Source organism: Montipora capricornis, chromosome 11 (assembly GCF_036669925.1).
Source record: "Montipora capricornis isolate CH-2021 chromosome 11, ASM3666992v2, whole genome shotgun sequence".
Taxonomy (NCBI): domain Eukaryota; kingdom Metazoa; phylum Cnidaria; class Anthozoa; order Scleractinia; family Acroporidae; genus Montipora; species Montipora capricornis.
The window spans coordinates 6820106-6834679 of record NC_090893.1 but is presented as its reverse complement, the minus strand read 5'-3'; the positions used below and the strand labels follow the sequence as shown (position 1 = coordinate 6834679).

The following is a 14574-nucleotide window of genomic DNA, read 5'->3' as shown; positions in this document are numbered from 1 at the left end:
CAGTCTGTGACGTCAACCTGGTATTGAACCCATGCCTCTTCATAGTGAAATAGTGAAATAGTGAAATTTTAATCAAAAGGTTCTAAAAACAACACAATGTATTTGGGACGATTTCAGAAAATATTAATTAAGTGGAAAAGCGTGTTGAGGTGATAGGCACTTTAACTTACAACATCTGAGATGAATACTTGCAAAACTGATTGGAAGATGTTTGTGACAGTTTGCACTTTTTCCAAAGGAAATGTTGGATTAAATGTCTCAAGGAAAAAACTGGATAAATGGATTGGATTGTTTCCAGTCAAGTACAGAATAAGAAAAAATAAATAATTCTATACTTTATAATACTTATTGATATCTTCCCTCCAAAGCCAACAAAACACAAAAATGCACAGGACAAATTCTTTCAAGCACAGCTGAGAAGTTGAGCAGGGACAACCCAGAACAAATTCACCTGGTGAAATCAGAACTTGAACACCAGAGCTGTGGCATGTGAAATCCAGATTGACCAGACAAAATCTGTTTTGACATACCTTTGCGATTTGTAGTGTTGTAATTAAGGTCAAAGCAGGATTTTGATGTTTGGTTCTTGCCACTGGATCTTGAATCTGAAACATCAACAGCAAAAAAGCGCGACAACTGTGGCATCCTCCCTGACAGCTCATTTACGTCAAAGCCACCAACGAAGGTCTCATTGGAGAGTCCACATGCAGCAGCCAATAAGCCCACAGCACCTCTGTATGGTGCACCAGTGTTGCTGCCATTATTGCTGTCATTCACATTGTCGCCATTTGCCAGTCCAGGTACTCCGCAGAAGGTTTCCCTGAAACTGCGATTGCGTTGGATGTCCCCCATGAAATCATTGTAGTCTCCGGACAGTCGAGAAAAGGATTCCAAAGCTTGTAGCTGAAATTTGATTTTTAAATTACTATAAGAAAAATTCCTGGCTAATAAAATCACCTGTATTTTCTACATGTCTCCACATTTTCCACATAAAAAATCCCACTTTAGGAACCCAGATCTCTCAATGTGAGAGCCAAAAAGTAATATGAGATGCCAAACTAAAGAGGATCAGTATCATTAAATTACATTGCTTACACCAATATCGATATTTGTGAGGATACATGTTAATATGATTATGACAATGAAAGTGAAGATGGAAAAAGGTGATGTCGAAAATAATATTCTTGTGATATCCTTAACCCCAAGCAGTCCAATAGGCTTTGCACTACAAACAAAGTTGACAAATTCAGCAGGACAACTGGCAATCATGGATATTCATGCATGCATTTAGCACCTAACCATGCAGTAGCTTGTTGAGTGTTTGAAGTTTTGTGTCCTTCTTTCTACTTCCCTTTCTCTTCATTAGAAAGTGTGGCTGTCACATTGCATGCACATGAGCATGCAGGCCACATGACTGGTTTCCACAGGTTTCTGGCCAAAAGAACAATGCAAGCCCCTGCTCTTCCACTGTATATACATGTATGCATTCAACCTCTCTTCAGCCGGGTACAAGTAGTACAGATGTCACTGACTAAGGTTGCATTGCACTGAACCACCCACTGGAGGTCAAACCCTCAATCAGGACCCTTGTAATAATGTTACAGTAATTATTAATGATTGACTTACATCTTCTGTAAGATTTCCCAAGTCATATGATAATGCTGACAGAAGCCTGGTTAAATTTTGTCCATTCTACAAAACAGAAAAAAAAATTTTTCAATCAATAACAGACACAGAAAATCCACCCATAGCCTTCTTTTGAAATTTCGTTCAAGATTCATCCTGAATGTTGAGAAACCGTAAAGTTTTCCAGATGTGGTCTGCAACTGGAGAAACAAACAACAGACAATACAAGAGAAACAATGCACCTGGCCTTGATAACAAAAGAAGCTACGTGCACAGGTCATAGGAACCAATGAAAATAGCGGCCTGGAAATATAGCTACAGGATTACTCTGAATGTGAGGTTGATCAGACACTCTAATGAACTAACGAGACAATGTTAACAAGTTCGTTTATTCATTTCTCCTGTTTGCATCCTCAAAGGCTTGTCAACAAGCCTAATTTTACCAGTAATTACCTATTTACACCACATCACACAAACCATTACTAAAAAGAGGTGGAAGCTGACAACTGGAAAGTTGAGCCTGCAGTCAGGTCAAGCAGTGTTTGCCTTAACACCGCATGCTCAGAATCTTTGGAACTCTTTTAGTGGTTAGACCTTGTTGTGTTGTTCATTTTGGTTTTACATATACATGTAGTTTCATTGTATACTTGTGATTTCAACATTAAAAATCGATCTCACACATGGGTTCATTTCATCCACACACAACTTAAAGGATCACATCTCCCTGATAAACTGACATAAAACAAGGTTTACCTGATACTCATCTGTGTTGGGCCATTTCAGTTGATTTTGTACCTCAGTTCCTATTTTACCCAGCACAGTGCTATTGAGATTGCACAAAGCTGTTTTCACCTCAGTCTGGTAAAAAAAAGAAACGGAAAAAAGGCAGACAAGTTGAAAAAAAAACCATGACTGATTGATTTTATATGCAAAACAATCTTTCAGGTATCATCTGTTTGCCTGTCCAAAAGACAAACTACTCAAAATGCATTTGGTATTGATCCTATGACAATGTATGGATTATGTATTGGAGTACTTGAAAAAATGTATCAGGTTAAAACAGTCAAATATGTTTTAATGGGGTTTTAATTTTTTTTTACAATAATATTACTGTAATTCAGTAAGATGTAGACAATCATTCATCACTGTGTTTCGTGACTCTAGCTTAAAACGAGGCTGACCTCCATCAAGCAATGCATTCTGATTGCTGCACAGCGTATTCCGATTTTTGTTAATGAGGTTGACACTGTGAACTCACAGTACATGTACACATTGACATGTCTGTGTGATTGAAAAAAGGATTCCGTTTATTTAAATTTTATGAGGAGGACATGTGGAGCCAAAACATTTGTTACACACCACATTTGGTCCATTTAAGATTTCTTGAAGATAAAGCGGTGAACTTGGATCACAGATAACCTCCTTCAAAGCTGTTCCACTGATTACTCCTTGTGACTGTAAAAAATAACCACCAAGTATAAATTATAACAAATATTGTTTCAAGTTGATTTTTTGAATTATATAGTCGGAAAACACTGTATACGATATTTATCGCAATCTTTACAATTCACAATCAAAACTCTTAAATATAGAGTGGAATTATGGAATAATAATTATTGCGATCCATTTTGCTGACAATTTTCTCCAAAAATGGATTGCAGGACTGCATCAAAATGGCCAACAAATCTAATGATAAAGTTTCAACTTCAGCCTAGTTCAATGTATAGATTTGCGAAACTTATAGCCTCTGAAGGAAGAGAGGATATTTATTTAATCATGCAAGCAAGAAGATTCTGAAGGATCATTTTAATTTTCATGAATTGACCCTCCTGTGAAAATATTAATAATTTTTCTTTAATAATTTTTCTTTGAGTAGAGAAACACATGCACTGTACACTAGTACTGTGTGGCTGTTTCATGTAGGTACATGGATAAAAACTTTCAACAAAGCAGTAATAATTTCATACCCTTAAATTTTGTGCAATTTGCATCAAAGCCAGAGCCACAAGCAAATTTGCTTGCTGGTAACCAAATGGTCCAGGGAATGGAAAAATGTTGAGGGGATTACTTTGAAGCCAAGGTAGTGAACCTTGTGGAATCTGTGAAAAAGGCTGAGTTATTGCCACAATCTGAAAAGAAGACCAAAAAAATCATTAACTTAATGTCTCAGCACCATATGAGTCGCAATACTGTAACCTACCGTAAATCCCAAAAAAAGATGAATTTCACACAGAGTTGATGCAAAAATACGAAAAAGGGGATGAACTAGATTTCAATATACAAAAATATACAGCTGCGCACGTACAGTACCAAACTGAGTAAATCTTTTCCCTCCTTAAAGAGTGATACTTAAATAGATTTTACTGTCTATTAAGCATCAGTTGATTTTACTTGTCATTAGGGCAGTTCAGGAGTCAATAGGTTAATAACCTCTACCTCCACTGAAAATCTATGTCCCCGTTAATACATAATGATTAATTATTTAATTAACCCTTTGACAACTATACCAGCCAGACAGTATTATACTCTGTCCAACGCCAGACGATTTTACTCGTCAGTGGGGAATCCCCAGGGGTCAATGGGTTAACCCAATGATTTCTAGGAGTGAGACTTAATCTGTAGACCTAATGCCAGACAATTTTACTCGTCAATGAGAGGAAGTTTAGCCATCAATGGGTTAATTACATGTAATCCTTGATTAAATTTTAAACCCTGGCCCAGGTTGTTCAAAGCATGGTTAGTGCTAACCAGTGTTAAATACCATGGAGATCAATAAAGGTTTTGATATCTCTTAACCTAAATGGTTAGCACTAACCAGGCTTCGAACAACCAGCCCCTAATGATGATGACGATAATGGTGATGCTGATGATGACCACAAGGACAATGTTGATGATGAAAGCTGATGGTGGTGAAGACAATAAATAGTACATGTGAAAAAGAACATCTCACTTGTTGCACATTGACTGTGCTGTTGAGGAGCTCAGTTACTACTGTGGGGCTAAGATTTGTAGAATTGTACAGAAACTGCTGAAATCCAGCAGGATCCTTAAGCAATACCTCTAAGGGAATATCTGTAAAAGAAGAAAATGAAATTGAATTGAGCCAGGTGAATTAACCCCATAACAATAAAAACAAAACAAATTGTGTTCTCCTGCACTTTGGCAACATATGCAGATAGTGATAATTAAAAACGTTTATTCTAAGTTAACGTTTTCGTTGTTGCTGATGATCTGTTGTTTATGCAGGTAAAATGAATCAAAAGTGCATGTAATACAAAACTAAACTGCTTAGTTTAAAAGGAAAAATGCAGTTGTTAACAGCCTGCTACAGTGACATACCTGTCAAATTATATTGCTGCCACTGTAATGGCCTTGATCTATTACCAAGCAAACGGGACCAAGCCAGTTGATCATTTTCATATCTACTGTAGTCTGAACGTAACCTTAAAATCCTCTCCCTTAGACTGCTGTTGGCTATTAGGGGCATGGAATCTTCAATTAATCGACTTAGACTACAAAAAAAATAAAAAGAAAAAATTCACTTTCAAACCTTCTTAACCCATTTACCCCTGGGAGCGAGACTATTGATTTTTCTCTGTCTAACACCAGACAATTTTAGTCATCAATGAGGGGTGGTTGAGGAATCAATGGATATCACAAGGATAAATGAAATTTAAAACCCCACTGTCATTGTAATGTCTTTTGTGGCTTGCAATGTTCAGAACAAGAAGCCACAGGTAAACTGCTGTAATTACATGTACTGTATCTTTAGGTCACCCTTTCCTTTTGGAGGGCTTTTTTCATTAAAAGATAAATGACTGATTTTGATGAGGTTTTGACTTTCCCTATAGATAAGCCTACGTAGTTGACCTGGCAGAGTCGGGGGTTAAAAGCTCAGTCCTGCAGTGATAGAAACTCTGTATGAGTTACACATGACCCTTAAGGTGGCACTGTAACAGACTATAATCTCATCTCGAAGGAGTTGCAAGACTTTAAGTTTCTTCTATGATGCTATAAAAACTGGCTTTAATGCCATCGCATTAAGAGACCACCCCACCCTATCAATGTTGAAAGGCTAGTTTTCCAGTACCATGCAAAAGTAAGTTGACAGTCCCTTTCGAGTCTTCATTCTCGACGCGATCCTCGATCCTCGAATCTCGCGAGGACCGAGGATCAAGGATCGAGGAAAGACAATCGAGAATTGAGTCCAGAATCGAGTCGAAGGAATTGAGAATTAAATTTTAATGAGCTGGTCCCTTGACTGATTCCTCGATAGACTAATAGCACAAACGCAACTGGGTAAATAAATAAAAGAAAAGCCTGCCAAAGTTTCTCAGAGAATGTTGTTCAGGAGTAACACAGAAAACCGAGCGAGTTTAGCCCTCTTCCGAATCCGGTTGCTGAAATTGGGAAAAATCACAACAAACGACCCTATTCTGTGCGATTGTGAAGGAGATAACTATTTTTCGGCAGTATGATGGAACCATACTCAACAATCACATGGTTTGTAAACAGTCTTTGACACTATCGGACCGGTATTGACTGGTATTTCAAGTTTACTCCATAGGCTTCTAATCACGAACGCGATCCTCCCGACAATTTAGCTGTGACCCACAATATAGCTTGTTAGTGAAAATTATTTTTCGTAGTATTTCGAGAGAGGAAAGTCTTTGAAACTATATGTATTCTGTAAGATTGCAGAGGAGGTACAATGTAATTATTCTTCATCCATGTGATCAAAGCATACTTGACAATCACACAGACTTTGCCAACAAAGTCGGAATTGACGTTGCAGTTGGAAGCGGCGACATGGTGAAGATTATTAACCACACAACACAAATCTCTGCCTTCAAAATAAACTTCATAATAGCTCAAGCTCTGCTTTGATGACAAATCACAGCACGATAATTATGTGGCCAATATTAGGTAAAGTAAAATTACTGCAGTCTTTAAATACCTAGAACTTCTTAAATTTGGCAATCCACTTGACAACTCTTCTGGATCATTTGTCTTTGCTGTTTTAAAGTCACACAAAAATGATCTCACAAATGGTAAAGCACCAGCAGATGGGAGAGCCCTTGGTCGATAAACACCTGGTAACAAAAGGTAAGGATAAAGCAATTATTATTACACTGTATATCTCAATGTGTTTCCCCAAAACATTATTGTTACAAACATAAAATAGTTACAAACAACTGTTGATGGCAATAATTTATATTGCTTTTGTTTTACATTGCATTGACCAAATGCATTACATGAAACTTTATAACAGTTCAAAGGAGATTGTCTGAAGGAGGAGAATGTCTGAAGGAGGTGATCGTTTGGAAGAGTCAGAGGATGAAACTGGCGATAACAGTGCCAAGGTTTAAAGTGATGAGAGTATATAACCGAAAAGATGATGACAATAAAAGTGTTAACATTGATTTTCATGTCAATTTTCATTTCAGCTCATATCAGCTTTATAAGGCAAACTTGTCCTTATAGATTAAAGATGATCAAATGAAGCTATGATCTTCGCAGTTATGAGAGCAATTTTTGCAATTGCGTAGAGAAGCCTGAAAAATTCAGGACTTCAACGGGGTTTGAACCCGTGACCTCGCGATTCCGGTGCGACGCTCTAACCAACTGAGCTATGAAGCCACTGACGTTGGGAGCTGGTCATTTGTGGGTTCTAATGGTCCCGTGAGGAATGAATCAATGATGAAATGAATCATATATGAACTGCGGATATGAAATCAAATGAAGCTATGATCTTCGCAGTTATGAGAGCAATTTTTGCAATTGCGTAGAGAAGCCTGAAAAATTCAGGCCTGAAAAAGCCTGAAGAAGAGAAGCCTGAAAAATTCAGGTCAAATGACCAGCTCCCAACGTCAGCAATTGCAAAAATTGCTCTCATAACTGCGAAGATCATAGCTTCATTTGATTTCATATCCGCAGTTCATATATGATTCATTTCATATACCATTTCATCATAGATTAAAGATGGCTGCAGATTCCCAAAGGGAGCAAATGGTGTGGCACGCCAATTTTTATGTTTGTATATGAAAATGTTGTGGTTCACAATAATTTTCCTTGGTTTAAGTTTTTTCAAACCAGTTCAATTTTGATTCTTCTTTGTCTAACATTCGTTATCATACTCTAAAATAAAGGAAACCAAAATTGAACGAAGTTAAATTATTTTAAACAAGGAAAAAAGTTTGAACCAGATGCACAGAATACATACCTAAACTTGCTGTGAAAAAGGAGTTAAACATCACGTCAGCCTCAAAGCCAATTTTTCTCGATTCCCATTTATTTTCTTCAATCTTTCTGGGTTTAGTATTTTACTAGTAACTACATGTCAATCCCAGGGGACTATTTACTGAAGACATCTACCATGGCACTACAAAGATTTACGATGCCAAAACAATATCATGTACTATAATTAGAGCTACATATAATGCCCTGGAAAACAAAACACAGCTCACTAGTTGGACAGTTATTAAATAAAGCACTGTAAATGTCAAAGTTACTGCACTACCACACGTACGCAATGCGTACCTATTTTTACTGCAGCTACAACTTTCACATTTTTCAATTACAATACACTCAATACAAAAAGCATGTCGACATTGTCTACTTACTATTTGGAATGTTTGTGGCACCATATCTTGGCTTACTCCGCACTATGACAAGAATTAGAAAAAGAAGGAGAGGCCATAGCAGCTCCACTACATTCAATAGCTGAAAAAAAATTAAGAGCAAAAAGTTTAATATCATGATACAAGCACCTGTATTAGCTGATTGACAAGATTAATCCAGTGCGTGTGTGGTTGGCTCATAAATTCTGTGCAAAAAAAAAATTACATCTGTGATTGTACTCAGGGTTCTCAAAAATTTGAACATGTAACTCATAACAAACGGTTCATGTGTCACTTGTAAGTGTTACGGCTTTAAAATTGTCCCCATCAAGTGGATCAGTTTGCCAATCAGTAGCAGTGTTATGCTGAAAATAGCACAGCAACGGCCGTTAAAAATTCCAATGAAAACCTTGGTACTGAAAGAGATACATGTTAGATATATAGATAGATGTGTAGATAGATATGTTTATTCACACTATTCTCTATTTTCGAATTCCTCATAATACACTTTGTTTGCCCCCCAAATTTTGCATAAACTATTGTTTTCAAATGCTCTTGGGGACACTGCATATTCCCAAGAGCATTTGAAAACAATGGTTTATGCAAAATTTGGGGGCCAAACAAACTGTATTATGGGGAATTTGAAAATAGAGAATTGCAGATTCATAAATCTGAATTACAGAGACAATCAGACATACAAAACTACACTAAAGAACACTATAATTACAATAAACTGTTTAATATATGAATCAATATAAATTAATTTAATATTAATTATTAAATTAATATTAATGTTAACTCTAGTGAATGAAATGAAGAGATTTATAAATTATTTCAATGTTGACTCTGGAAAAAATTTGAGTGCCCTTCTGCGGGAGTCGAACGAACGACCTTCTGATTACTAGTTTGGATGCTCTATCACTGAGCTACATGTATAGAAGACTAGTGGGAGCCAGGCCATTAAACTTGGTTCATGGTTCAAATTGCATTCAGAGAGTCAGGGTGGTTTTGTGGTCATCAACCAGGGATCGCGTTAACACAGAAATCGTGCATTTTTACGCAAATAAAATCCAAAAAATGCATGCTCGAAATTTTAATGCATCCCAGGACGCAAGGCACTGACTTAAATAACTCACACAACTTGCTTTGATTTGTCAGTATATTCTGTTGTTTGTAAAACTGTTGGAGCAATCTGTGATCATAATTGAAGTTCTAAGAAATGGGGTTTAAAACATCTAAAAAGGTTAAAACTAAAGTTTCGACCGCCTTCTGCGGTCTTCTTCAGAGGAATGTACTCTGCAAGTCACAGAGTGCAAATATATAGCAAAAGACGTCACTGTTTGTTGCTCCTAAGGGAGGAAACCAGTGATGCGTAAACCCTTGGAAAGGGTGCTCTTTCATTAACAGAGTTTTCGTCCAGGAATGAATGTAACAGCTCTAGAAAAAGCCTTTGTCGGCCGGTCCTATGCATATGCGTCAATATTAATTCCAAGTTGGTTACTCTCTTTTTCTCATAATTTAAAACATACTCTATTTCTCGCTGAGGGTCACCAAGATTTTGGGACGCCCAAAAAATGCTTGGGACCCCAATTTGGCCGAACATGCAGGTCCCAGGACCCAGATTGAAAAATCCTAGTGCTATCCCTGTCAACCACTCCTCCCGCCTCTGTGACCCAAATATGGGCTGAGTTTCAGTTGACCTCAATCTGACTTCAAGGGTTTTCTCCGGGTACTCTGGTTTTCCTCCCTCATTCGTTGAATTAAATGAATTTATAAAGAACTTTGCTATTACAATAGATACATAATTACACCTGACCATTTGTGAAATTTAACATTGCACTTTGAACTCATCATAAGATAAAAACAGTTGTGATCCAAAGTTTATGCATTTGAATAAATTTTCTGCTAGTTAAATTTGAGATATCCAAAACAAAATAGTCTTGTCATGAAATAGGTCCAGCCTGATGGTAAAGACTTCATACCGCTTTGCTACACAACAATCATCTCTAAATTGGTGTTATACACATATATCGTGTAAAATGAGATTGATACAACATATTTTCATCTTCATGCGTTGTTTAATTTTGTTATCCAAATTATGCACAAATATTTGAATTAATTAACAAACAAGTAAATGCCATTGTTCTTTCTAAAATCTAAAATATTGAACGTAACGGGTCTCTTTTACATTTTGTTGAGTCACATCTCGCTGCAAACCTTTGTTCTATTTGCATAACGACTTTTTTTTGGTTACTAAGACATCAATACAGCTACGATATTGACCACACCGGCTTAAAAGATCAAAATAATCAAACTCAACAATTTATGCAACGTCTAAACTTGACAGAATCCTTGTGAGAAAATAAGTGTGTCCAGGCGTGAATCAATTAATTGTGAAAAAGAATGTTTTCGCGTTCATTTGTTTAAATATCCGATGAAATTAACTTTGAATCTTGCATTAATCTCTCTTGGTAATCAGGACATTTTGTACTTCCTGTTGGATACGCAATCAAAATAAAAAACTGAGCAATGGGTTCAGAATTTTTTGGGCAATATGCTCACATTAGATATCAAAAATCGAAAGACATTTTAAGAACTATTTAAATTTCAAACAGTGGTCAGATAGAGCAAAAATAAAAGAGATTCTAATTTTACGTCAGAGGAAGAATGGTTACGTCATCACCAAGGGAAAACCGTTCTCGGCACGAGGAAAAAAATCAAAATTAAAGAAAATTGGTATTCGATTTACAATTTCAACAAAGAGTTCTTGTAGGACTGTGATTGAAGTATTAAAAAATGACATATTTTTGAAGGTGAAGATGAAATTCTAGCGCAAGTTGAAGACGAGCGAGGTCAATAATACATTAACCTTTCACAACATGCAAATAGTTCATGATCGTCAATGCTGAAGTTTTTATAAAAAGAACACAAATGGAATTGCACAATTCCGTTATTCTAAATTCACAACCAAATGGGTATTACAAATGTAGAAGAAAAGTAGTTCGCCGGCATTTTCACAAGCCAAGTCGCTAAGAAAAATCGCCACAGGTACCAGCCGGCATGCAATGCAGCAGCTGCTACTGTACAACCAAATCGACCTCCAAAAATCTATTTCCAGCAAAAATGAAACTTTAACTTAAGGCAAATACTGAAAATACACATGTACAACACAAATCTGGGGTGTTAAAAGTCTCACTCACATGTCGACGCCTTCGAAGCGCAAAGTTCTTCCACACAAGCAGTTTCAGCTGATCGAAGAACTTCATTGTAGTAGGCCCTGAATGCTTCCTTTAGATGCTGCTATTACTTCAAAGTACTGTGGGAGAATATAAAAAATCCTTAGCTGTAAATGACAAAGAAGACAATCAGAAAATAACACAAAATTCTCAACCGGGACTTCGAAACGCTGCGCACCTAATGATACGGAACACAACAGGCAATTCACACGAAAGTCTATCTTTTCTCCATTAGAGCAACTACCCTGGTATTTTAGCTTTGGGATAGAGTATCTCGACACTTTGAGAATCTTTCTTGTATCTGGATGTAACACAGCAGAGAAATCCACACAATCTAATGTTACAGTGACAAAAGCGCCATTCACCATGCAACTGAAAGAGTTTCCTGTTTCCCTGTTGTTTACAGCATGAGTGGAGAGGGACTGTGTACTGCTATGTCATCGCTAACGTCAACGTATAGATTGACAAATCTTCGGCAAACAATCGTTTTTATACCGTGATTTCATATTATTAAAATATCCCCAATTTTTAAATTTGAAATGTCGCCATAACCAGCGGACGAGGAGAAAACTTAAATAAAAGAACTGAATTTGCATTTCTGGCTCGAGTTTTCGAAAAACAAACTAAACGAATATGATGACGTACACTTCGTATAATTCCGTAGTTCCGGCAAGACATCTCCGAAGCTCGTAACCTCCCGCCTATTTTGGCTGCAAAAACCAAAACAAAAGGTGAAATGAACTTACCAACCTTAACCGGTGAAGGATTTGATGCTCGTAAGTACATCAATGCCATTGTTTCTTTTCTAAATAGAGCTTTTGAGGATTTCAAAAGCAGGAAATCGTCTTGAGAATACTGAAAAGGTAACAATATCATTGATTCGTAAAATAAGGTCATAAAAATCCAGCTGGGATTTTCATTACAAAGTTACACGTAAACATTTGTCCCTATGCCAATAATTATTTTTTTATATTAATCCTTGTTATTTCCCCTTTCATTTTTAATGTCTTCACCTCATACAGTAATATCTAACTTGACATAATTTTTAGAGGTTACAGTACTTATGTAAGGGCCGATTTACACGATACGATTTTGCCGCATGCGACAAGCTCACGACAGGCCTACGACGTGACTTACGATTGTCGCAGCGTTTTAAAACATGTTTTAAAATGCTACGACATTTTTTCTGATGTACACAACGATCGTAAATCATGTCGTGGGCCTGTCGTAAGCCGTTGTCGCATGCGACAAAGTCGTACCGTGTAAATCGGCCCTAAAATATCTGAAACCTCAATTAGGCCAGTTTCAGGCCACTGAATTAATAAAGAATTGATTGGCAGATGATAATAGTAATAATAATGTTCTAGAGCGGTTTTCAAATGAGTGTCGTAAAATCAAAACCAAAGTAATTACTTTGGCCAATCAAAAATGACTGAGACAATCCAGTAAACCAATCAAAACTCGAAGTAATTAAATGTAGCCGACACAAAGAGCGGGAAAAAGTGCATGCGCGAGGCACGATTGGTTTTGGTTTCAATCACTTAGTGAAGTAGTCATAAACCAAAGTAATTATCTAATTACTTTCGACACTCAATTGAAAACCACTCTAATTATTGCTATAATCATTAGTATTAGAGCGGTTTTCAAATGAGTGTCGTAAAACCAAAACCAAAGTAATTACTTTGGCCAATCAAAATGCACAGAGACAATCCTCTAAACCAATCAAAACTCGAAGTAATTACACGTAGCCGACACAAATCGCGGGAAAATGTGCACGCGCGAGCCATGATTGGTTTTGGTTTCACTTCTGATTGGTTGAAAGAATGGCGCGAGAATTTTGAACCAATCATTGAGTGAAGTAATGCAAAACCAAAGCAATTTACTAATTACTTTCGACACTCAATTGAAAACCACTCTGTAATTGTTGTTATTATAATTACTATAATTATGATATCTCACCTGTCTGGCAGATCTCATACTACCAAAAGCAGGGTAAATCCATGGACTAAAGGTGCTCCAGGGTTCCCTCTGTTGTGTCACTTATCCATCACCTTCCTCACAATCCTAGCAGTGCCCAAAGCAGGCTTTTTTTTTTTTGCAAGAGTCAATCATTGTGACAATTTGTACATACACTGTATGTGTTTCGTTCATGTTTACTTCATAGTTGAGCTGGTAATAATCAACACCAAATTGACATAGGCCTGGAATTTGAGAATACATTGTAAGGCATAAATTGTCGGACTTGGACAGTGATGGGCATGTGGACATCACTTGTTTTTAAGTTCAAGTGATCTTTTGATGTGGTGATTTTCTTTGGGGACAATAAAACTGTTAAACTTGACACTGGGCTTGTGCACCTCATTGATATCCTCATTATTTCTTATTTACAAATTAATGTGACAACGATGAAAGTACAGGAAATAACAGTAACAGTAACATTTCATTGGTATTTCTGCCTCAAGTAAGTGATTTTTGCTTATGTCTTAAATCTTGCAGCTCTTTCCTGGAGTTCATTTTTAAAATAATGGACAACCCCGAGGTCAAAGAAAGCTACAAAAAGGATTTATTTGTTCAGAATGGAGAGACCGATGATGCTCTTTCAGAGGAGAAAAATGGTACTTATGAGTCAATTCCAGACCTTCAAGCAGAGAACATGACTCTTGTTAACAAATTCAATACCAGCTTTTGTCCCTATGGAGATGAGTGTGAACCAGCTAATGCTATTACAGATGAAACCTCAACAACAAAAAACATGAACGCAGCTGACTGCAATGGTTATGCTAGTTGTGAAATGTTTCAAAGGACATCAAAAAATCCCTGGTCACTTGTAACTCTCCCTCCTGAGTTAATCCTGGTGATTTTTTCATACCTTGATGCACGATTTACACTCCGAGTGCTGACCTGTGTCTGCAGACTGTTTATAATTTGCTATCTCCAGAATCAAGCTGGAAAACTAGGTTTGGCAAACAGTGGCCAAGGAGAGATAACAGAGAAGATTATGATTATATATCCAGGTTTGTAACACCACACTTCCTTCATTAACCTGAAAAGTATAGAAATAGTATCGGTGTTGTCTGTGAGAGAGTCTTTAA

The 14574-nt window shown here is 36.9% G+C and overlaps 1 protein-coding gene across 5 annotated transcripts in view; it reads right to left on the bottom strand.

Annotated features, from left to right (window-relative positions):
• Positions 1 to 13900, bottom strand: part of LOC138023872 (phospholipid-transporting ATPase ABCA1-like) — a 52712-nt gene extending 38812 nt beyond the window's left edge. Inside the window, exons 1-12 of one of the 5 annotated variants that reach the window (XM_068870960.1) lie at positions 13442 to 13900; positions 12229 to 12337; positions 11447 to 11562; positions 8250 to 8349; positions 6584 to 6719; positions 4966 to 5138; positions 4577 to 4698; positions 3594 to 3755; positions 2986 to 3081; positions 2380 to 2484; positions 1627 to 1692; positions 531 to 903 (exon numbers count right to left, since the gene is read on the bottom strand). In XM_068870960.1, coding sequence (XP_068727061.1) covers positions 531 to 903; positions 1627 to 1692; positions 2380 to 2484; positions 2986 to 3081; positions 3594 to 3755; positions 4577 to 4698; positions 4966 to 5138; positions 6584 to 6719; positions 8250 to 8349; positions 11447 to 11512 — 1399 coding nt within the window. In that variant the 5' untranslated portion in view covers positions 11513 to 11562; positions 12229 to 12337; positions 13442 to 13900. Of the gene's footprint in view, positions 1 to 530; positions 904 to 1626; positions 1693 to 2379; positions 2485 to 2985; positions 3082 to 3593; positions 3756 to 4576; positions 4699 to 4965; positions 5139 to 6583; positions 6720 to 8249; positions 8350 to 11446; positions 11563 to 11660; positions 11887 to 12228; positions 12338 to 13441 lie in introns of those variants that run through there. The other 4 variants (XM_068870959.1, XM_068870962.1, XM_068870958.1 and 1 more) reach the window with 4 other exon arrangements.
• Positions 13901 to 14574: the final 674 nt, after the last annotated feature.